The sequence below is a fragment of the Porites lutea genome, chromosome 14 (assembly GCF_958299795.1).
Source record: "Porites lutea chromosome 14, jaPorLute2.1, whole genome shotgun sequence".
In the NCBI taxonomy this organism is placed as follows: domain Eukaryota; kingdom Metazoa; phylum Cnidaria; class Anthozoa; order Scleractinia; family Poritidae; genus Porites; species Porites lutea.
Genome location: NC_133214.1, coordinates 15,507,943 through 15,533,592, shown reverse-complemented (window position 1 = coordinate 15,533,592; position 25,650 = coordinate 15,507,943). Strand labels below are relative to the sequence as shown.

At 38.9% G+C, this 25,650-nt stretch overlaps 1 protein-coding gene across 1 annotated transcript; it reads right to left on the bottom strand.

Annotated features, from left to right (window-relative positions):
• Nucleotides 1-299: 299 nt before the first annotated feature.
• On the bottom strand, nt 300-23,904 carry LOC140924287 (dnaJ homolog subfamily C member 10-like). Its single transcript, XM_073374318.1, has 22 exons — nt 23,696-23,904; nt 23,517-23,577; nt 21,205-21,312; nt 20,089-20,139; nt 18,130-18,215; nt 17,515-17,640; nt 16,203-16,293; nt 15,122-15,190; nt 14,449-14,492; nt 13,681-13,800; nt 12,907-12,996; nt 11,645-11,761; nt 10,887-10,998; nt 10,636-10,772; nt 9,886-10,005; nt 8,613-8,714; nt 7,482-7,637; nt 6,836-6,969; nt 5,574-5,772; nt 4,870-5,001; nt 3,008-3,163; nt 300-571 (listed from the first exon to the last, which is right to left on the bottom strand). Exons 1-22 carry the CDS (start codon nt 23,897-23,899, stop codon nt 542-544), a joined length of 2,445 nt encoding a protein of 814 aa, XP_073230419.1. The 5' UTR covers nt 23,900-23,904; the 3' UTR covers nt 300-541.
• Nucleotides 23,905-25,650: the final 1,746 nt, after the last annotated feature.

The window sequence follows — 25,650 nt, the reverse complement described above, 5'->3', positions numbered from 1 at the left end:
ATAGTCGCGGTTGTGAAAAATATAACTATAATGAGATCGGCTAAATTTAATAGCGTTAATTCTATATTGGCAAACCCTGGGTAAATAGACTTAATTCTATGATAATGGCGCACCCTGAGTAAATGGAGTTAATTCTATAATGGCACACCCTGGGTCGATAGAGTTAATCCTATATTGGTGCACCCTGGGTTAATGGAGTTAATTCTGTATATACGCCTGGGTACATTTTCCGCAAAATAGAGGAAAAAGATTTTACTGACTCGTTTGCAGGTTGCACTTCAAAAAAACGTTCTCAGATAAAAAGGAAGCTAAAATTTATTTAAATTTTCTACAAAATACCGTGTATTGCGCGTATAATAAGAGTAAGACTGAAGCCTGTTTGGCAATAATCTGCGCTAGACGCCGCACTCCATGTAATTGTTCGGTTGGCAAATCGCTGGCCAATATAGTTTTCCTTCGGCCAATGTAAGATCCATGTTGGCCCTCACTGAACGCTTCCGAGTGAGACTCGCTGCGTGCGGGGAGGTGGTTTTGTAGTGTTCTAAAATTCATCGTGATCTGGTTTGCTCTTCTAATAAAAAATTTTAAAAAAAGAAAAAAAAGTGTTACGTACTAAAAGAACACAAGTCCTCAAAAACTATTTAGTAACACTATTGGATGAGACTGAGTATGATCTGAAGGTTCATGGAGATCAAGGAGGGTGTCATTCCCCCTCGGCGGATAACACCCTCTGAGTTAGCCTGCGTAGCAGGCGCTTGGAAGTAGTGAGTGCTCCCTCTCCCCTCGCGTGTCTCCCTCTTGCGCTCACTACTTCCAAGCGTCTGTTAAGCAGGCTACCTCCGACTCCATAATTCTTCAGATCATAAGAACGCCGAATACAATAATTGTTGCTGTTGTTTTAAATTTAGCTAAAACATATTTATAACAATAATAATAATAATAATACTGTGAAAGGTTTGAACCCAGGAGTCATTTCAAAAGTAGGTTGAGTTTGATCGTCCGGGTGAACGTAGTCCTGAATATAGGACTGTTGTTGTTGGCAGTCATCTTCAGAGTCAAACTTTGACTCTCAAGATGACTACCGCACAGGTTGTTGAAACGTCCGAGTCACTGTCAACAACAGTCCCATTCACGACTACGTTCACCGGGACGATCAAACTTAACCTACTTTTGAAATAATAATAATAATATTCTTCCTATATAGCACTGTTTCTCTACTTAATCAACAGCGCTTTACAACAGTGAATGATAAAGACTACTAAGTAATATTAAAAAAAAAGCCTGAAAAAACGTAATAATAAATGATTCTTATAATTCAGAGTAATTTCTAAAAAGGTACGTCTCAAGAGTGGATTTAAAAGATTCTACTGAGTTGCATTGTTTTCTACTTAATGGGAGGGTACTCCATAGTTCTGGGGCAATAAAGGAGAAAGCTCGCTCCCCATATGTTTTAAGATGGCAGCGGGGCTGTACCAGTAGTTCTTTATCAGACGAACGTAATGTTCTTGATGGCCTATAGTGAATTAAGAGGTCACTTAGGTAGGATGGCGCTAGTTGATTAAGGTATTTAAAAGTCATTAGTAAAATTTTCAAACGAATACGCTCATGAACGGGTAACCAAAGTAGATCTCTTAGCACAGGAGTAACATGCTCGTGTTTACGTGTGCCTGTTAGAAGTCGGGCTGCTGAATTCTGGACATAATGGAGCTTTCGGACTTGATCCTGCTCAAGACCTGAGAGTAGCATATTATAGTGGTCAATCTTGGATGTTACGAATGCGTGGATCAAAGTTTCGCAATGACGGAAAGAGAAATGTTTACTGATTTGAGCAATGTTGCGCAGGTGGTAGAAAGCAGACTGACATATGCTGTTTATTTGTTTGTCCGTAAACATGACATTGTCGAATCACGCACCGATGTTCTTTGCTGAGTTCGATGAGTAGATCACATCTGAGCAAACAAGAATAGATTCTAGCGGGGGTTGTGATCGATGACGGGCGTGCAAAATAAGGAGCTCAGTTTTGTCGTGATTCAGCATCAACTTATTGGCTAACATCCAATTGTTAACGTCGTGAATGCATGACTCAATGCGCAGTTTGGATGTAGTCGGTTCGCCAGCAGCACTCGGCTTGAAAGACAAATAAATTTGGCTATCATCAGCATTAAAATGATGGTTCATGTTGTGTTTACTGATTATCTTGGTCGATGTTTCCATCTTCATTTGGCTGTTTCCGGGCAAGTTCAGGAGATACAGGGATGTATAGTTCTGCAGATATTCTCCGAAGAGAGTTGTATTCTTTCTGTTCTTGCCATGTTTTGAGGCAGTACTTCGGCCATTTCTTCTTGGCGAAACGTGTGAAATGTTCAGCCATTTAGTATCGCTCAACCAAAACAACGCAATCTCGTCTCCAGGGCTTCTCGGTTGCCGTCCATTCTTCTGGCATTTATACTGGTGTATGAAGTCATTTTCCACATTTTCCACATATCTTCCAAATTTGGTAAATGCTTGCTGGTTATGAAGAATGAGTCGCGGGATTTGAGCCAATCAGAAAATTTTTTTGAATGAATAATAAATCATCTTTCGCTGGGAAAACGACATACACTATAAATGGTGTTTCATAGTCAAACAAATTTCATACAAAAGGTACGTTGTACACTTCCAGAATATAAGCCAACAGACGTGCAAAAGTCTGTGTGGCCAAATGGCAAATTTCGAGGCGCGTATGCTGATGAGGAAATATTTGTCAAGAAAAATTCGCATATAACCGTTAGAGGCCCATCTTCATTCGAAAGACGACCGTCTGTTTTTGTCTTGCATCTTACCGGTTGGTTCTCCGAAATGGTGGAATTTTCGTTTACAAAAACTGTAAAATTTGCAACGCACGGGAGCGTTTATATGAGAAAAAGAGAACTGTAAGTTCGCGACGAGCGAGCGTTAATATCATGATCAGAAAAAGAGAACTATAAGTTCGCGACGCGCCATGCATCAACAACTATGTGCTCGTTACCTTTTTCCCTTTTCCTTTCGCTTTTGTCTCTTTTCTTCGCGTCTCCTCGTGTTGCTCTTCTTCTAATTCTGTTCTGTACTCTTCTAACGACCGAAGCGCAATGTTCTTGATTTCCTGCGGATTCTGCGTCTCTACCTCTAAGTGTCCGTTCACTGGCTACAAGAAAAGGGGGAAATTACTTCACTTAAACCAGGAGAGAATAATAGGAGAGAGAGTGAAACGCCCAGTCTAGCCCTGGGGTATGTTAATTTCACCAAAGTTATTTTTAGACCAATTGAACGCTTGAATTAATCGGAAGATGGTTTCCGGGGAGGTCTCCAAAACCAGTGTTGTCAAGAGTAAATAAGCCTGGGACCAGGCTCCGCAGTAGGGGAAAAAGGAGAAAAAAATTCCGCGTGGTCAAAAAAAAATAATAATCGACGAGCGAAGCGAGCCTAGAGGTAGTCTGGGGAGAGGAAAGGATGGCGCCGCCCTCTCCCCTCCTCAAGCCACCGCTCGATTCGTTTCGCTCGCCGATATTTTTCCTATTTGACCCCTCTTTTGCCTTTTTCAACCACTGCGTAGCCTGGTCCCAGGCTAAGAGTAAATTCAACTGTCGCCATTACAATATTCTGCATTTTCTGCTTCAGGCAGTTGCGCGTTGACTTGATGACGTTTCAATCAATCGATAAAAATTTGCGAACGTACAAGGAATTAGACTTCCGTTTATTTACATTCTAAAAATAACTTGAAGAAAATTCACAAATCCCAGCCAACGCCCTAAGTTTCTCTCTTTGTCCTATCATTCTCTCTTCCTTAAACGAGTAAGACAAGGCAAGACAAGGCACATTGAAGCGTTACCGTATTTATTCCATTAAACGCCGCCCTCGATTGAACGCCGCACCTAATTAAAAGAATGCGGCGTCTAATCCAGGATTTTAAATTGTAAATATCTTATTATCCACTCCCCTCAGGGCTTTTCAGGGATAATTTACAACACTGGTTGGGGGACTTTGCCAGACTGCTTAAGGTGCAGTTTACAAGTAATGAAGGAATGAGTAATGATGCCCCCATACATGAGTGTGAAATAATGAGAAAAACCTCGGTACAACTTGGTCATCTACACCATCCAGACATTTACGATTCTATTTCAGCAAAATAAGGGAGACATTGGAACTTTTAAAGTACATAATATTTAAAAAACGATTTACAGTAACTGTTGTCAGTGATTTAAGAAAAGTGATTTCGAAACAAACGTCGCCCTCGAATAAACGCCACCCTTATTATAAACGCCGCATCGGAAACGCTGAAAATTTGATAAAAGCCGCAGCGTTTAATCGAATAAATACGGTAATTTGTGTTTGTTTTTACTTGGATTGTATTTACCAGTAAGTGAAAACATGGGCAAGGATATATAAATTTCGTTAACGAAACTATCTGTTCATTTGATTGAAAAATAATGAGCTACTTTTCATTGAAAATGCTTCGCGTCCGGGTTAAATCACGCTGCAAAATGGCGTCGACAGTAACACCAACTTAAACACTTCGAACTCTTTCAGTAAACTTTCAACACTGAAAGTATCAACCTAAGCTTTGGAGTGCTGAAAAATCGGTCAAACTGTATTAACCCTTTAAGTGCCGCGAGTGATCAACATCAATTTTCTTTTAACATGATCAATACACAATCAAGAGAATGAGGGAAAATGCTTTGATCTTTTATCAAATTCTCTCAACTTACTCTTTATAGAAATGTATAGAGACCAGTTTGGATAATTTGTTTGTGGATCTTAAAGGGTTAAGCAGTCAGTTGGCCATTCCACGAGGGTGACCGCTTAATGCAGGTTTGACTGTATTTCCAAGGAGAATTGCTATGCTTATCTCACCTGTGTCATTCCTTCTCCCGGCGCACCAAGATATAATTTGACAGTAGGATAAGCACGTACACCGGCCTCAGAACACAGATGGTAATCCTGCTCACAGTCTACTTTACCCGCCTTGACACGTCCATCTAATAACTACAACAATATTAACACACTGGTTAAAGGAGCTGTGCCACTGACGAAATTTATTAAAATTCAAACAGTGCGAGCTGACACCTCCGCAGAGGCTTCTTTGTGTCGCCGGGGGGCTGGGGAGAGGGAAAAAGACAGCGCCCGGGGGACGATGGGAAGGGGGAGAGAGGAAGAGACCCCGCGCACTTTTTGCTATTTTTACTGGGATACCAAGCGGGAGCCTGTGCGGAGGAGAGAGGAGCAACCGCTATTTTCCCCTTGGAGGGCAACGATGGCGCAGTGGTGAGAGCACTCGCCTCCTTCCACTGTGGCGCGGGTTCAAATCCCGGCGTTGACGACATATGTGGGTGTTGAGTTTGTTGTTGGTTCTCTCCCTTGCTCAGACAGCAAGACAGCAAGAAACGTTATAGTGGGGTGAAAAACGAAAAAATGTACGAATTTAAAACTTTCTTGGGGAGTATACCCATAGACACACTCTTGTTTGGAGCGCCTTTGGCGCTCTAACTTTTCTTCCAGCACGTACACCTTCAAAACCTAAAGCTACGCCCCTGATACACATCTGTTTTGGCACCCACCTTTGCTACTTTCTCGAAGTCAGGTGCAAACTGAATACAATGCCCGCACCACGGAGCGTAAAAATCGATAATCCACGCATCTTCACTGCCAACAACAGCCTCATGGAATGAATCGTGATTGAGTTGCGTGACTAACGAAGGCAGGTGCTGAAACGCCCAACTGTAAAGTGAATCCACGTCACGCCATCCACGGTGGTTTCTAAAAGAATGGAGTCACAAAAGCGAAAAACAATCAGTTGATTTTATAGACAGTAAGACAATAAAATTATGTTAGATATGTTTGCATATACAGTCAACTCTCTCGTTTAGACGGACACCCGCCTTTGGAAGCGCACAGGATGACCATCGTATAGAGAGCCAAATATCGGTAGTCAAAAAAGACAGGGACAAACTCTAGGTGTCCGTTTTACCGAGGTGTCCCTTTAAAAGACATGTCCGTTAAGAGAGAGTCGGCTGTACGCGTAAATTTTCCTTTTATTTCCGAAAAAAAATCGCTATGAGCAACCACTTCTCTCCTCCCTACAGGCCTTATTTTGACGCAGGAAGACTGGGGAGAGGGGAAAACGAAAGCGCGCGGGGTATGATGGGAAGGAAAGAGAGGAAGCGTCTTCCCATAGTCCCCCGCGCGCTTAATGCTATTTTCACTGGGAAACCTAGCGGGAGCCTCTGCAGAGGAGAGAGGAGCAACTGCTATTTCCAGAAAAACAAACACGAAAAACAACGACACAAGAATATCAAGTTCGGATCGGCGACAACTTTTGCCTGTTTCTAAACACAATTTACAAGTAGCACCAGGCTCCGCGCAGATTAAGACACCACAGAGAAGCATGGCGCGAGGAAGAGAGCTTGTCTTACCGCTCTCTTAATAAATGTAGAATCTTCCTTGAGAGAGTCAAGAATGCCCAAAACGAATTTCATCTGACCTTGAAATGAAAACGAACGGAAATAGAGCGATTTGATTGGTTTATCGCACGGATACAAAGGCGAGTAGCTTTTGGTTGGTTAAGCGAACGCTCAGCTGAAAAAACGTCATGCCCGAGAACTTTCTAGAAATCAACCGATACTTCGCTTTGACGTCATACTGGAACGCGATTTGCCAATCGAACAATGCCTTCTCCATATTAGGGTGTTCTTTGGCGGGAAAACGAAGAGTCCATGTTTTGACCTTTTCATCCATTGGCTGATAAAACAAACAACGAACACTTACTGAAATAATTTTTCAAGGTCATACTAACATCGCTCTAACTCTTTTTAAAACTCACACAAAGCGACGAGCTCCCTGACTGTTGTGGGGGTACAACCGTATGGTGGGATAAGAATTCACTCCTTGCTCTTGACAGAACGATCGGTACTTTTGACAGTCTACTGATCCAACACCAGCTTCGTCTTGCATTTGCTGAGAAATAAAAAGCACGCTGTTTCACCTCTTCAACTCTAACCTCCGAACGATGGATAAACGGATAATGTTCTGACATTCAAACAACTGTTTGCACACACAGGGTACTTTAGATATTTTACAGTGTGAAAATGAAAATCACTTCAAGCCCTTTGAAATTAGCCTTTAGGCGTGCTTGTGTAGGCTTTGTTGGACTTCACCCACTTGAACGAAGAGGCGGTAGCATCCGAAACGTTTTTACAAACGCCAACATAAAGCGCTTTAGGATAATGTTCTTTTTCACACGACTGTCTTAAATATTTACAAGCGCCACACTCTTACTTCAGATTTTGCTGCTAAGTTCATTCACCATTTATTGTCAGAAAACAGCCGGATTATAACCTGATAACCCTGCTCCTTTGAGCCAATCAAGTCGTAGCGCTCAATATCCTAAGATAACGAACCGATAAGATTGCTTAAAACACACATGTCAGCGACTGTGTGAACACAGATCTGTAATGTTCTTACTATACCTTGGCAAGTTTATTCCAGTCAGGAGCGAGCTCATTACACGGCCCACACCATGGAGCATAAAAATCAACTAGCCAGGTTTCACCTTCCCTTCTCTCCGCAACAAGAGATTGAAATGTTTCTGGTGTTAACTGAACCACGGCGGGCTTCAGTGTATTCTGGAACAAAAAAGAGGATTTAATGTTGCTGTATTAAAATGCTTATCCGACATCAGACGAATTAAACTCATTCAGACGAACTTAACTGAGCTAGAAGTCGAACTTTTCATGAGATTGACTCACTAAGTTTGGTTTGTCTTATGAAAAGTTCGACGTTTGGCCAAGGCCTTTACTCTTTTAGACTGCAAAACAGTCCGTATTTTTGCTTATTCAAGTATGCGCGAGAAGTCAAACAAAAGGTCTGGAACGAGGCTGAAAGTGAGGCTCGGGCGCCTCGCGCTGGTAAGACACTTACGCCACGCTTTACCGATTCCTTTACTGATTTTGAGAAAAAAACCGACTGTTTTGCAGTCTATAACCCTTTAAGTCCCGAGAGTGACCAACATCAATTTTCTCTAGACATCATCAATACATAATTAACAGAAAAGTTTATGAGAATAAATAGAATGATCACCTAAGGGCAAATGCTTCAATCTTTTATCAAATTCTCTTAACTAAGGAAATCAGGTGGTGTAGAGACCAGTTTGGAGAATTTGTATGTGGATATTGGGGCTTAAAGGGTCAACAGGGTTCATAAAAAAATTGCAACCATTTTTCAAGGACTTTTCAAGGACCACATTAGATTTTCAAGGACCACCTACTAGGAATATGATTTCACAGACTGTACAAAAATGCACATTTCCAGTCTATTCTAATAAGGCTTTAAGGCTTGAACTGTTTGCTTCACCAACTTCTCTACATGTTTTAGTTTACTGGTCTTGAATTGATAGTTAATTATTGCATAAAACATATAGCACTTTATTTATTAAATAACCTTTAAATTCTCTGCGCTATGATTTATATCCTGTCTTGGACAACCAAAAAGTATCAAAAAACTCTTTCCAGGCCACTACGTTCAAAGTTGAAGAAAACTCAAGGACTATTCAAGGACTTACCCGAAAATTAACTGTTTAATGAAGCAGATGACTTGCTTACCTCAACAAACTCCACTAAATCAGCGGCAGTATGGTGACCAGTAAATTGATGAGGAATGCTGTTGTTATAGAGGATTGTTGTTGGATATGAGCGAATATTATACTGAAAAATAAAGCGTCAAGAAGCTGATAAATCTCTTGTGTTTTGTTGCAAAGGAAGGAGCATGACAAGTGCCCTGTGTCAACTGCGAACGAGGAGAAATACCAAAATGTATTTAATGCCAAAAATTATCAAAAACCTTAAACAATTTTCGAGTGAAGCAAGTGTTTGCTCATTAATTGTCTGCTTCCTTTCCAGCAGCAGATGAAAAATAACTCTGCTAATCCCGCACAAGAAATAACAAGTTCATGGATCTAAAACGCGGTGTCACTCAACATCGAAAAAATCGTACGCTGAATGCATAGGGAAGGAGTAATGAGAACGCTTACGTAGATGGCTTCCTTATGTGATAAGCCTGCGCGCGTGGCAGGCGTCCGAAAGGGAAGGAAAAGTGGATTGTTGGCGCGAGAGAAGCATGAGGAGCGCGCGAGGAAGGAGGGAGGAAACGTGTTCCCCGCCTCCCTTCTCCCTCGCGCACGGTCTCTCACCCAAACCCCCTTCCCCTTCTTTTTCGAACGCCTGCCACGCAGGCTATTATGTCATAGGTTTTACACATTTTTTCCAGAATTACTTTTTTTCTTGCAGCGAAAATTCGAAGAGAGAAATCTTTAAAACATACTAGACATTATTCTTCTAGGACTGCTTGAAATTCTTACTCTTTGAAAGACTGGAGATGTTTCAGATTAATTTGTCCATCGAGATGAAATTTTGGGAAGAAAAGTCGATTGTTTTGCTGTCCGTTTTGATGACCAGTCTCTCTCCAGAGGAAGGAAAAAAAGAGAAAATGTAAGAGGGATAGAGGAGGAGGAAAGAGAAGCCTTTTGTCTTTCTCTGCATTTGCGGTATCCAAGGTTGTTTCCCCCTCCTCTTACCCTGGCTCCAGAGGTCTGTTCTCAAAATACCTAATACGCTGATTTAGCAACAGAACGGGAACGTCATTTGACGACGGGAAAGCGCGCGGAAAGGACTAAACTCGACTTTCAGTGCCCAATTTGCCGCTCTGCCATTGGTCAAGCCAGTTGTTTGATTTGCGCGCGCCGTTATCAACTGACGTTCCCGCTCTGTTGCTAAATCAGCCTAATATGAAATAAACCGTGCTCCTGATGTTAGCAATAATTAATGCTACATGAAGAAATTATGAATATATTGAATAATTTACTAAAGTGCATCTTACCATATGACATAAATTAGGGTGCACTGTACAGTCTACCGTACCAAAGCCAACTTCGCCATCTTCAAATGAACGGGCAGCTTTTCTGTATTCAGGTAATAAACGCATACAAGGCGGACACCACTGAAAGATGTAAAAAGTAGATAACTTGAATCAACGGCCGTGAGAATTGTCGAAGGAAACCTCTACTGTTGTGACAAATAGGCCATGTTCACGATGGCGTCATTTTACTACTACGACCAGAATGCTTTACGTTTTTCCTTTAATATTTTAATTTGATTTTGTCGAATAAAATAAAATAGAAACATTTCCCTCTGCCTCGTATCCAGACGTCTCTCTAGCGCGCGCAAAGGAAGGCGGGAAGGAAACAACGTCTGTACCCTTCCCATAGTCCCTTGCGGCTCATCACCAGTCGCTCGCCTCTACCGTGCGGAAAACGAAGCGCCTGAGGAGGAGGCTGCATTCCCCTTGTTTCAATTTCCCGCGCGCCACCATTTTGAACTTTTAACGTCATTTTGGGTCAGCCGGTCAGCTATTGGCCAATTTTTTTCCCTGTCCCTAGTGACAGTTCCAGAAGTCTTTGCAAAAGTTAATTCGGCCCAGTTTCTTCTCGTTTCTAAAGTGACGAATTCCCTTTAAAGTCCGAGTCAAAGCGAAGTGATGCCATCTGACTCCCTAGTACCTAATCTAAGCCTTAAATTTAAATGGAAGTTTCTGGGTGGTACGACAAGGGACATAGCATGATGTTCTTACTGGAGCAAAAAAATCCACGAAGAACGGAAGTTCAGGCTGGGAAATTTGTGCAGGGAAATCGTCAGGCCCTAGAGTCCGGACGCTGGAAGATGCACTCTCTTTCGCAAACACAGCAATGTCGTGGGCAGTAAAGCGGCCTGTTCAATAAAGAAAAATTGATTATATTACCAAGAGCATCTACCTTTAACTACCACTTATACCCCCCAACCTCGCCCCCCCTTCCCCCCCCCGGATTATAGGGCTATACATACCGTGATGCCACTCATAGTGACCACGTGTTTTAAACAGAGCCACCATTGGATATTTTCTGACATGAACCTGCCGGCATATCTCTGTTTCTTTACTACAATCAACATGACCAACCTACAAAAAGAAAAATCAAACTATTATTTTCATCCAACCAAAAATCACACCCCACAACAAAAACGTGCAACTTGTTTTGCGCATTGCTGCAAAACGAGTTGAATACCGCGTTTTACCACCCACGAAAACAAACCTGTCCTGCATCAAATCAGGTCGTTGAAAGCTGCGAAATGGTTTTCCAGAAAGCAGCGAGAAGTTCTACTTTTTCCAACAAAATCTGTACATGTTGCGCGTTTTACCGTGTATGGCCTCGACGGCAACAACCTGCCCATGCTTCCACTAACTGCACCCCTCTGATTACATGTATGATGTAATATATCAAGCATGAGACGCAGTGTTTCATCACCAGATAAAACACAGAGGAGAGAGTTGAAAATACGATGCGCAGCGGAGTATTTCTGATGAACTTCGAGGTGTTTCATCTGGTGATGAAACACTACGTGGAATGCTTGATATTCCTTCTAAAAAAAAAGGTTTTAGAAGGAGAAATTAAGGATGCAAAACTGAGCAGTTTTTCATCTGATTTCCAAATGCACTCATTAAACATTTTAAATTTCCTTTGTATTTTCTTTATGAATTATTAGTAACTTTGAGAAGCTACGATTCTGAATCGTTTACAGATGCAACTGGAACTTATAAAACTTACATTGATATCTGAAGTAAATGCAGGAAGTTTTCTGATTTCTAAGTTGTCCATGGGTCCCCTATCAAAATGTAAGACCCAAGGCAATTCTGTGGCGGAGGAAAGTTTTGTCTTCATGTCCTGTTAGGCAAAAAATACATTCATTATAACACCAATTACTACAGTCGAAACTTCATATGCGACCACCTACCGTAAGCAACCACCTCCCATAAGCGACCACTTATCAAAACACCGAAATTTTACCAGTCAAAGCCTTACAGTTGGAACCTCTCATAAACAAGCCCCTCGACCACTTTTTAGGTTGACGGTTTTAGAATTTTGCATTGTTTTCAACCTGTTCTAAGCGACCACCTGATACAATGGTCTGATCTTTACGTTTGCTGTATGTACAATGCTACTTATAGTATGACAAGAACCGTTAGAAACTGCATTGGTTTACATACATTGTAACCTAAACATTACATGCGATACAATCTTTGCAAAAAGTAGACGTGTCCGGATTTCTCCCCTTAAAAGACCTTCTGCGGTTCTACTCTCGTAAGAGACCACCTCTAGTAAGCGACCAATTATTCGCATTTTGGGTGGTCGCTTACGGGAGTAATGCCACGTAAATCCTGTACATACAGTGTTACAGAAAAGCTAGGCCTTTCATAAATCACCAAGAGAAAAGGAAATGAGAGTAAATAAAATGATCCCCAAAGGGAAATCACTTTGATTTTTCATCAAATTCTCTCAACAAATTCTTTAAGAAATGTATGCAGATCAGACTGGAGAATTTGTATTTGGATATTGCGGCTTAAAGTAGACGTGATTTAACTCCGGTTAGTAACGTCTTCGAAGCAGCGCTGACATCCTTGTTCTGGGCCCCCGACGGACTCAACGAATTCCCGGAAGTGTGTTTCGAATTTCTTTTCATCCTGATTGGCAAATCCACAATGGCTTTTTTTAACTGGCCAATCATGGCACATACTCAAATCCTGGTACATAGATGGGGCCTTGAACAAGGATTTCCGGGCTGTTTCGCAGGCGGACTGTGACTGAAGTTTAGTTTTGTCTGTGACGCAGGCTTAGGGGTTAATTGGCGATCCCTGAATTACCGGTACCCCAATTCTGTTTGTCTAAATGAGGGTAAGTTTGCTATGAAAGTAATTTTCTTTTTTCATTCAAATAAAACGTACAATGTTTTGTCATATGGAAGGGCTTGCACTTTACCTCGTTTTGAAAGGGTTTATGTAACTCTGAAATGAGATTTTCTCAATGATTACCTCAAATGTTTTAAAATCCACATTTATTGGATCTGGCAGTTTCTTCAGTGCAAAACTTACAATCTCTTTGGTTTCTAGACTGTCAATAATCTGTTGGAAAAAGCAAAACAGAAGAAGGAGAAAGAAAATACTTACTTCTTGATATTTTTTAAAGTTTAATACCGATTTAACTTACAACACATAATTTGACAACAACATCAAGCTGATCTGAGTTTTTGATATATTATAGATAGCCTGCATAGCTGGCTCCGGTTGTTTAAACGTTGGATAGCGCTATCCACCGGATAAACAATGAGGGAAATCAATTGCGTTATCCACAAGGTAGAGATTTATCCAGCCGCACCTTTCCAACAACTACCCTGGTGGTTTTTGGTGTTGGTGTTTCTTCCTTTGTGGTTCGTAAAGTAAGAGAAACACCTGTGCGAAAGCCAGAACCGAGGTCGAACCAGAAAATGATGGGGAAGGGGGGAGGAGGAGAGGGGAGGGGAGGGGAGGGGAGGGGAGAAGGGTAGTGGGAAAAACTCTCTCCCTACCCCTCGCTATCTGCATCCATCGTTTACTCTTTTGACCTCGCGCGCGGCCGTATAAATACGAACCAAAAACAAAATTCGCACCAAAAAAGCCGCCAGCTACGCAGGCTAAAATATAGAAAGTTTGTAATTGACAAACTGAATGCTCAAAACCTGAAAGGGTTTTATATAATGCACACAAGTTAGAAAAACATTGTTTTTGTCAAGTAAAACAAAAGATTTTAAAACAAGGCTCAGGTCCCACCTCTCCTTTTTTGGGTCCAACTTCATCCTTGAAGTAAACCAGATCATCGCTGTAACCAACTTCTTTGCATAATCTTTTACTTGCACCACAATCAATACTGCCAATATTGACTAAGTTATCCTAACAAAAAATCAAATGGTAAAGATCTCTGTTGTTACAACAGCAACCTCTTTACAACTACCTCTTCTTCTCCTCTGCCATTAAAGTTGTGAGCTTAGCACGGGTTAGGATAATAGGAAAGATTACAAGTTAACCCTTTAAGCCCCAATATCCACAAACAAATTCTCCAAACTGATCCCTATACATTTCCTGTAAGAATTAGTTGAGAGAATTTGATAAAAGATCAAAGCATTTTCGCTTTGGTGATTATTTTACTAATTCTCATAACCTTTTCTTTTGAGAACCTATGGATATTGTTGGGAGAAAATTGATGTTGGTCACCATTGGGACTTAGAGGGTTTAACAACAACAAGTTTGACTCCAGCAACAAAACTTTCCATAGGTCATTACTCATTAACTATAAAGGCTGTTGATCAAAAAGCGACTAAGGGCCAGTTCATACAGTCATTGATTTGCTTCTGCCCTGCCGGCTAAACTTATTCTTGAATTACGTTCAACAAAATCTTAGCACAAACACGACATCTCAATCAATTTTTGAATTTGATTCGGCAGGTTAATCAAGTTCAACAACAAGGACTCTAGCACAGCAGTGATTCAAACATCATGCCTATGCCGAGATGAATATGGAAATATAACTATCAACCTTACCAAAATTGCAGCCAGTTTGATTTTAGTATCTGAAGTGAGACAATCTGTAAGATAAATAATGGCCATGACTGAATTGGACCATAATGATATGTATGTGTTGCAGGTAATTCTTGATTTCAGTTAATTTCTATTTCTCCTTTGTTTAAATTCATTAGCATACATTATCATACCCCAAAACGATGGAAAAGTAAAAATTAACTGACATAAAAAATGAACTACAACATAAATTTTAAAATTCAAGATGATAATCCAAGCCTAATACAAAAAAGCAATAACCAGCAGCAAAATAAAAATGTTAAAAGATCAGTTTTAATTATTTTGGTAAATGCGGCAAATTCTAGTCATGTCAAACAAAGCTATGAAATTGTGCCCACTCACCCACCTCTCAGCAAAGTTGCCTTCTTTGGAGGGGGAGGGGGAGTGGTCAGAATAGCAGAGGAAACACACTCACTGACTCCTCCCTGACCTCGTAATAACTTTCACACCGTTCTAACAGACTTTGATGCAGTAAGCATCTGACCAGAAGTCAGAAAATGTAAGGCTAGTAATAAATATTCTTACTAACTAATACACATATTTTGTTGCCAACTAAAGCTGATATTCAAACTCAAGTGCTTTAAAAAAATTTGGCCACAACCATTCTATTACATGAAAAGACAAGGATGGGACTCACCTCCACCACGTTCACAGAAATCAATTAACCAGGGTTCTTCACCTTTGTTTATATGCTTTTCAAAATTGCCTGCAATAAGATTTTGGAGTAATAATAATTACGAAAATGTATACACTTAATGTCGTTTAATTTGCCTTGTACATTTTTCAGGTTACATGATGGAGATTATAAATAATACAATGAATGTACAGTATATACAGTAATAATTGTCACAGACACTGAGATTTCTCTGTAATGACCTCGCTCTCGGTTAATAAGTGGTATATACTGCGTTATTTTAAGCAAAAAAAAAAGTGCTTCCACTCTGCTCTTTGTGCCTTCTTGGGAATGTTAAAAACAGGCAGCATTTAAATCAGAGCTCTTGCACGCGTGAAGCATGAGCAGCAGAACACCATGGGTAAGAAAATTTGGTTATTCATGCATCGGAGAAATTTTGGTAGTCATGTGACCGTACACCCATCGGCCTGCCCATCTGTCTGCACCACAGGATAACCAATGTGAAATGATATTTTTTAGTTGGTTTGAGAGCCTGCAACCTGTGTTTAACTTGATAATAGACATCCATGTTATGGTCAATTGACAGCTGTCAAAAATGATTATCTGCTGACCATGCCAGTATCACATGACCATATCACGGGCTCAGGTTTCAACTTATTGAGGTCCACTTGTCTTTAAAGTTTTCTGGGCTGCTGACCAGTTATTAGCTTTTAATATTGATCGTGAGGCTCAATTTAAGTTCAGTTATTTCAGCAGCGATTGTTTCTTGTCCATTGAGCCCCTCCCTCAAATAAAAGTGTACATCTGTGGATTTCTTTGCAATAGTTCCAAGTTCACTGTTCAAGTAAATTATAACTGTGACGGGAGCTTTGCTTTTAGCTCTGGCTATCAATCTATGTTACAGAAAACCAACCTGAATAATTATGGATAAAAGCTCAGTTTTGTTAAAAAATGGCTTAACTCGAATAGTAATGAATTTCTGTCTTCATTAACCTCTCCATTATTTCTGATAACCCTCATATCTGATTAAGTAGGTGATGGGGGTAGGGGGATGAAGTAAACTAATACTGAAATGTGTTCTTACCCTCCGATAAACGATAGAGATTAACTTCTAAGGAATCCAGTATATAACTGACAAGTGATCTAGTGCTTCTTGAACCTCGGTGAAATTCATGCTAGAAGTAAATGAAAAGGAAAAAATGCTCTTTTATCAGGGCTGACATTTTAAGAAGCCAGCCTCTCAGGGAAAGTAAATCAAACAAATGTATAAAAATGCCAAAATATGCTTTAATTATTGCCAGCTGTACACATGTAAATTGAGTGGACACCTTTAGAACGGCTGATACTCACAAAAACAGATGTAAATAATTATGACAGAAAGCAACTGTAATCATGCTGGACAACTTTTTTGTATTAACTTTGATTTCCAGATATTTAGAACAGCAGATTTTAAAACAAAGGCATATACTGACAGCCTTCTATCTCACTTGTTTTCAATATATGTATTTTAATTCTGCTCCTTGGTGCACTCATGAAAAAATTCAAAGGGATGCTGTATGCCCACTGATCAATGGGAACAAAGTATCCCATTGAATTTTTTTCTCAAAGACACGATACACATTTGTATATGTTCCTTTACGGATCTTTCACTTCTTTTATTTGCTAGAGTTTATAGTGTTACAGTTTTTATTATGGCCTTTGCAAATTGTAACAGTTTGGAAATTTTGTTGCAGTGTGCATAGGAAAATATTATTCTGCTTGATCAATTAATACAAGTTGGTTTGCCTAAATTACTTTTTTTTAGCCACTCTGGCACTTTCAAAAATCCTGAATTTTCCCTTGTGCTACTGTAGCATGCAGTATACCATAAACTACCCCTTATGAGCTCCCCCTACCCCCTGTTATAGGCCTATCTACCTGTAGACTTAAAAAAACAATCCGATCATATGCCCCCCTAAAAATGTATTCATTTGATTAGAATGAATTCAATGTATTATGAGACTTTGACTGTTAATTAAAAACCAGTAAATGCAAAAACTATTTTAATCAGCACTACAATCAGCACTGCTATACAGCACTTTATTTATTCAAGTTATAAGCCCTTTTGGACGTAAAGCCTCCTGGTTTATAAGCCCCCCTAAACCCCTTATGAAGATGTATATTATTAGCCCAAGGCTGTTATAAGTGACCCTTTACAGCACTTGGAGTACAAAAGTAAAATACTTAATACTATGGTTTATTTTTAGTAAGATTGTTTATATGATTACCCAATGTACAGTTTCCTCCTTTCTACATCATTCATTTACTACTTAGAGATGAAGTTTGTAAGTGTTCTAAATCATTCATTGAGCAACAACACAGACTTTTTATTAGTTTTTGCAACCTATTAAACTTACTGTTGGGTAGAATACAAGAGAGGGATAACTTTGAATTCCCTGCCGCCGACACAAGTTCCATTCTTCTTGGCAATTAACAGCACCAAATCTAATCACTCCTTCAAGCTCCTTAGCAACTTCTCTCCACTGACCAGTATTAATATTAATAAAAACAACAAAGGGTTAGCTTCACTGTTTTTATTAACTTTTATTTTAATTGGTAGGAGTTAAAAGCACTACTATACTGTCATGTATTTTACTCAATATAAAGCAAGATCAATAAGCCCGCAGAAAATTACTAATAGTAAAATAAACTGTAGTTTTAAAGGTAAAATTAACACTGCTATCAAGAAAAAGGAATAAAAAACGTTTCTAAACAATAGTTATCCCATATAAACTGCAGATTCAAATGCATTCCATGTCTACCAGGTCAAGTTTGTCAAAAAAGGCAGGGGGGCATTTAACAGAGAAAAAATACAAGGTACAAAAATAAAAGGGAACAATAAAAGCTTCTGAAAGATACCATAATTATTTTTTGACCCTATTTTAACAATTATCAGATGGGAAAACCTGACAAAAACCTAAAGTAAGGATTACCTGTTAATTCAAGAAAATGTATCACTTTGCTTTTCTTACCGTTGGTGCTAAATCATGACAGTGTGAACAAAACGGGGAATAAAAGTTGATAAACCAAATATCTTCACTTCCTTCGACTGACACCTCTGTTAAACAAACAGTACAAAATATTTCCTAATAATCAAAATGCATTACGTATTACATTTAATTAGTATTGTTAACGGGACTGAGTGGAGTCCAATTCGGTCTGTAATCATACGAGTGACTAACAAAATCGGACGACCGCGTAGCGGGAGTCCGATTTGTTTAATCACAAGTATGATTACAGACTGAATTGGACGACACGAAGTTCTGTTACCAATTAATCATAACTTTAACAAAATTTGTGATATATTAATATAAGCCCTTTTTTAAAATCAAAACAGAAGAAATTCCAAATTTTTTTATGCTAGTAGTGAAAAAAAGCCATTTAAGCGCACTCGTGATGGCGCGTACTGTCCAATTACTTGGGCATGACGCGTACTGTCCTATTAAATTGTCCAATTAAGGCTGAAATCAGGGGAGTTGATAGCCAATCAGATTTGAGAATTTTGTTATAGTTATGATTATCATTATTATCTTTCATGGAATGTCCAAATAGAACACATAGTCAAAAAGGCCAACAAGCGTTTGTACGCATTGCACGCGCTTAAAAAAAGTGGCCTCACTATCACGCAGCTAATACAAGTGTACTGTAGCATTGTAAGATCTGTACTTGAATATGCTTGCCCTGTTTGGGCTGCCCTGCCAAAGTATTTAGAGGACGCTATAGAATCTGTACAAAAAAGGGCCCTATGCATCGTTTTGCCGAATTGTCACTATGATGACGCCCTCATTCAATCTGGCATCACTGCCCTTTCCCAGAGAAGGGAGGAATCCTGCATAAATTTTATCGAGCGTGACTGCCTGTCGTCCCCGGTACTCAAGCCATTAATTCCTTGTGCATCAATTGACAGGCCATATTGCCTCCATTCAGGCGAACATTTTCCTTTGCACATTGTCCCCAAGACAAAGCGGTTCGTAGATTTCTGCACCATTAAGTTTCAAGACCAGTTGTAATCCTGTGCTCTGTTATTTTTTCTCTGTTATGTGGTGCTTTTAATCATATTTACATTAATTTCTATTTCATTGTTTATTGTATTGTATTGTCTTCTGTTATTGTCACTGACCTTCCTTGTAATTTAGCCTTTAGGCCGCAAGAGGGATATCAATAAACTATTACTTATTACTTACTTATTATAACCATTGATAATTATACAAAGAAAAAATGTAAATAATATATTTAATTTACATATTATTATTATAATTATTATTATTAATATCAAGGGAGCAAGTCATATTGAATGAGCAAGGGTCTGTTAGGGACAATCTGCTGGTACTTAGAGGTCAATATAACTACTATGATGACCAATCAGATCTCCTGACCAGATTCCAGACAGATTAATTTTACGTCATCAGTATGGAATTTCTGGCGCAGAGTCCCTGACGTTTCTCCTGGCAAAACATCCTTACTGGCGAGGAACAAGAAGAAACAGGAGGAGGATGGACTCATTTCCCAAATGGCAGCTAGAAATCTAGCCCGGGCTAGCAATGACAAAAAATTATACCAGAATTATATTTAACATCACTTTGGCAAGGATTAGCAACATTTTAAGTTTCCCCATGTGTTTTTGAGGTAAAACAGTTAAGAAAGGGGTAGGTAAATTTTAAGCTAATTCAGGAACTAATTGATGCTAAAATGTCACCAAAACAGGACAAACTTATCCTGGTCCTCACTACCATCCAATGTTGTTTTGGTTGACTAAAAACAAAGACATATGATTCAAAACAAAATTGGGAGAGAGGATGAACAGATTCATTTAGAAATACATTCTATTTTTGCACAGATGATAGGAAAAACCATAGAGGATTTTTCCAGTTTATCTCAACTAGTTTTGTGGGAGGTAATCTACAGTATAAATATATCATTAACACACCCACCAAAATCTGAGTAGCTTAATGTTATAATCTCTGGGTCATCATCATAAATTCCTGTGATAAGAAAAATGTCAGTAGTTAGCAACATAATATTTGATTTTACAGTACTACATGTACACAGTTGTATATAAAACAGTCTACCGTATTGTTGAATGAACACCAAGAAGTTCTCACCTATTTTTTCAAGGACCTAAGCTTTTTAACTCACTATGACAATGAAGTCAACAAAACTCTCAATCCCTTTTCTCCGTTACGAAAATATTGAAGATTAAATTAATACATAAATGTGAATTTCCGATCTTAATTTCCATCTTCAACTTAACACCATCTTTTCTTCAGTTGATGTAAACAGCTCTAGCCTGTAGTTTGAGAACGCCTAACCTCTCATAAGCTTCTCATAGTTTCTGTTAGGTCTCCTTGCCACTTATTTTTTCTACATATCCTATTTTATTTGTAATTCATTATTGTGTGGCAAATAAAATAAAAATAAATAAATAAAAAAGGGTTGGTACTAGATTTGATCTGGTGATGATTGGTCGTATTGCATCTAATTCTTACTACTTTAAGTTCCAAGAGAAAAAGAGAAAAATGATAATGCAAAATTTTAGGGGGCAAAGTGTATTTACTATTATGAAAATGTTAAAGTAGAAATTAATATGATAAGTAAAGAAAGATGAATGAGAAAAAAATGGGAAGTGATGTGATCAACAAGTCATAAGCACAGGACAAAAAAAAAATCTGGGTCCTCGACAGGAATTGAACCAATGACCTTCTGTACACCGGTCAGATGCTCTAACCACTGAGCTACAAAGGACTTGTGGCGAGTTGGACCATACGCAAGGTTCATGTATGACATGCATCCTATATACTGCTAGGATCATTAATGTCGAAATCGTCATGTGTGTGATAAATAAAGAAAGGTGGTAAATTTTAAGCTCAGTGAAGAAGAGGCTTGGTGAATATGTAACAGGCACTGAAGATCTACACGTACAAGACTCTTTTAGTGGTTTATTAACAGGAATAACATTATAGTGGCTGTAACTTACAAACTTAAATTAAGTTCAAATAAAAAAATGAAGTTAAAACAACTCATCTCCTCTGTAAATGCCACAATCTTACCAAATTCCTCATTAAAATAATTCCAGCTTTGGTAATGTCCTCCATCAAAGTGGTCGTCTTTTAAACCCTCTTCACCATAAACATCATACTTTTTACGAAGCTCTTCATCTAAATTAAAACAGTAACACACAAATAATGTATCTCTCTCAGGTCACCAAAGGTAAATAAAAATGATTATGTACAGGTATTTAAAAAACACATACACCTGTATTCCACTTTACTCTGACACAATGGACAATGATGTAATAAATATCATGTCACACAAAAAAATGTAAGAAGCCCTGACCACTGGTAGTCAACTCTCTTAGGTGCAGAGCAGAGATACTCAGTAGGATGGCTAACAACTTGCCACTTTAGAAAATGAGGAGAAAACTGGGGTAGGATTACTTTTGCCAAGACTTCTTGAACTGTTACTAGGGACAGGGGAAAGAACTGGCCTATAGCTGACTGGCATGACCCCAGTATCCCTGGGGAGGGGGGGTACTTCCTTGTAAGGGGCTAATTGGGATGTGCCGCTGGATGGGGTTGCATTTTCACAACTGGATTTACTATGATGGGGTAGCAATTTCAATAGAGTTACTAGAATGGGGTCGCACATTTTCTGATGTTTGGGGTAAGACAGTTCTTTATCTGTATTTACAAAATGTACCAGAGCGTTTGTACTGTAGGTGAAAAGGAAAGTGTTCTTCATTCAATATAAGGTAGATACATAAACAGAAAGTGAATAAGTTGGGATTGTGAAAATTACGTATTTGCCCCAAAGTGACTAAGATGGGGTCTATAATTAGGCCACAAAATAGACTATGATGGGGTAGGGGCTCTGAGAGGCCAGCGGCACATACCCAGCAAAAATTAACCCAAGTAGCCCCCTCCCCCCTCCCTGGGCCAGTATCGATGCCAAAAACATTTACAGGACGCATTTTGGCTTCAGCTCCCTTCTCAATTCTTAAGTGGCCCACAGGTGCAAAAAGACTGCACATAGTCCCTTTTCAGTCAGTTGCCTTCTGATCTCCATTTTTAGGTCTACTGGCTCAACTGTGGGGAATTTGCAGTTTTCTGAAGAAAAAAAGGGAAGAGAATGACCTCCCTATAATTAATCAGGGTTGGCCATGGACTTTGGGAAAACAAAATGACTTTGCATAAACGGTATATGGTATGGTAGGTTTGGACTTAAGGTTTCTGGGAAACTGCCCACCTACCTCTCCCCTAAGTCAACATTAACACTTACTTCTCAATTAGGGCAAAATGTTGGGTTAGGTGAGGGGTGGGGTAGGTGGGCAGTTTCCCAGAAACCTCAATTGATCCAGATTTCCATACAGGTTAAAACATTTATTAAGCATCACATGTTTCAACTCTATTCATATTATTTATCTGCACAAAATAGTGTGAAATTGCTGGATGTCTAACAATTCTATGGCACTGTAAGGGAATCTTACCTAAGAAAAGAATTGGGGGGAAATTTTGGGTATATTGACAAATTAATTTAAGTATAATGGTAGATTAATACCAGACATAGTTAATCAATAAAAATCGATATCAGAAATCAATCGATATCATCGATATTAATCAATTTAATCCGCCGATTAATATTGATTGATATCGGAAATCGATAGACATCGAAGTCACAGAAAAAATAATTTATCGATTATTATTGATTAACAAATTGATAACAACCAATAAAAACTTCATCATCGATTTCTATCGGAAAATCATCAATGTTAATCGAAGTCACAACTTTTTTCTTTATCGATTTCTGTCGATGGATATTGGAAAACGATAATCATGGATGATTGATATCGATTACTATCGATTTTTATCGATTATAAGTTTATCGATTTACTAAGTCTGGATTAACACTACCCGTCTGGCTTACCCTGTTAATGTAGTCTAGTTCATTTGGTTTATAGTGAGAGCTACGCTGTTTCAAATAATTTCCTGAGGGGAAAACATTGTCTTTAAAAGTAGTAAGGTCATGTGTTCCCAGCTGCTGAATAAGTTCAATAAAATTTTAGAAAGGTATAATCATTGCATTTGGAAGCAATATTAATTATTTCAGACTATAGCTACATGTATTCTATGCACGTTGTATTACGATATGACAACGTTAGCGAAATGGCATTCCACTAAAATTGAATATTTAACATATTTTAGGTTGCTAACCTAGAATTATAGTCATTAAAAACACAGCTGACTTTTGATTGTAAGCTTAATTTTAAGCTCAGTTATAATTACAGAACAACAATAGTACACGTAAAAAACGTAATGTATAAACAGTCATAAAATTAATGGCTACTGTCTTCTCCTGTTCCTACCTTTTAAAACCTCGTAAGCTTTATTTATCGTTGTAAACTTTTCATGAGCTTGAGGATCATCCTGTTAAAAGCAAAGAATATATTTCAAAATAACACCAGCTGAAAAAACCAAACAGGAAAATATTGAAGTATCACAAAAGCTGTGATCAAACTCACGCGTACAAGCTCCGATAACATACCTTGTTTTTATCCGGGTGAAGCTTTAGCGCTATTTTTTTGAATGCTTTTCGAATGTCCTTACTGCTAGCGTCCCTGGAAATGCCTAATAACTCATAATAGTCCTCGGAGAATACAGGATAATACAGGAAAGTGGACAATAAAATAAATAATGCCGGTGAATTCATCCTTGGTCTTGCTGGTGTAATTTTTGAAAGATTTGACATAACAAGTAGACCCAGTCCCCTTTCAGTTGCGCGGGTGACACGTAAAGGATTCGTCAAGTCCTCTGCGCATGTTTTGGTTATCAGTAGACGTGTCCATTCATTATTTGCAGTAGATCTTTGTTCCTTTCGCGGGCCTCAAGTGTACTTAACATCGCGGAAATTATGTCCCTATGCATGAAAAAAGACTTATAAGACAAATTCAGATAAGGAAAACATATCCCTTGATAAGGAAACCATATATGTCGCTATGATCGATCTCATTATTTTCTTGCCCAAAGAGTCATTTCCATTACCCCTGTCCAAAGACATGGAAAGTGCGAATTTCCGGCGAGCGAAATCAGATCGGGGAAAAATGAAGTTTCATTCCTATCCCTTAGTTTCTAAAACATCAAGGAAAAACTGAGATTAATTTTAGTCAATATACTGTGGTTCATACTTTCACAACTACCCGCCTCCTTCCCTTGAAGGCAATAAATGGAAAAACATCAGGAGCCAATCGGCTACTGAAGAAATATAGTGCGGTTTTCAAAAAAGGGCACGTCCTCAAAGAAGTTCCGGAGGAGAATAAACCAACGATGTACGAGTCGATAAGAGAGATTTTAATTAAACTGCTAACTCTGTGAACACAAAAGTGAGCAAACGATCTGGCTATGTAAATAGCCTTTCATCATTTCACAGATTATTGTCAGCAAACAAGGCTCTAGTTGCTGAGGTTACAGCATGTACAGAGGGTATATGAATCTTTTAAAAATTCGTCGTCTAGTTTGCATCATTTACGGAGACGGCACAAGAGAAAACAGATGGGAACAACTGGTCAAAAACCATTTTTATATAAAATGAAGTACAAGTCAAGTTAAACACGAACAACAGGGGCACCCAACGACAATTTTCGGAAGAATATCTGTTCGGAAGACGATTTGAGATCTAGAATTTTCGAAACATTTGTTGTAAAATTTCTTGCTTGCCTGCCTTTCCTAAGATTTTCGAACATCTAAAAAATGGTATAATTGCCTATTTTTAACGGATTTTTACCTTCAAAAGGTCACTTAGAATTTTCGGGAGCCTTTTTTCTGGCTGAAATTTTCGAAAAGGTAAGTTTTGATCCCTATAATTTTCGGATCACTAGACTTTCAGCTAGGAAATCAAAACAGATGAAAAATTTTTAGGGGATAAAAATATGCCTATATCTACCGTTTAAATACTAAAATACGTTTAACAATGCTATGTTTAAGTGGTTTTGAACTATATTCTCGTTGGGTGCCCCTGGAACAAGACCAAATCTCTGCTGGTAACAGGGAAGCGTATCGCTGATTACTAGGAGACTAGATCAAGAAACAGCCCCATGCTTGAAGATAATGCTCGATAAGGCTGAAATCTCCAAGGTCCCTTCACAAAAACGTTTAGGTGTAACTCTTTACAGGAACATGGCTTATGATTCTCACGTTGACGATCTATGCAAGAAATTATCAAAACACATCGGTCTCTTTAAGCATTCAAGTCCCTATCTACAAAGAAAACAAAGAGAAACTTGTTATAACGGAAGCTAACGGAGTTATGAAACCGACTCTAATGTATGGTAGCACGGTTTGGGACAGCTCTTGTGCGGAAAGTCTGCAAAGGGTTTCTCAAGCTTCAGAACAGGGCGGCAAGAATTCTAAGAGACGCAGACAGAAAAACGCTATCGATCACGCTTTGTCACGCTTTGTTTCACAAAGCAGTCGTTAATTAAAAGACTCGCTTTAATTTATAAC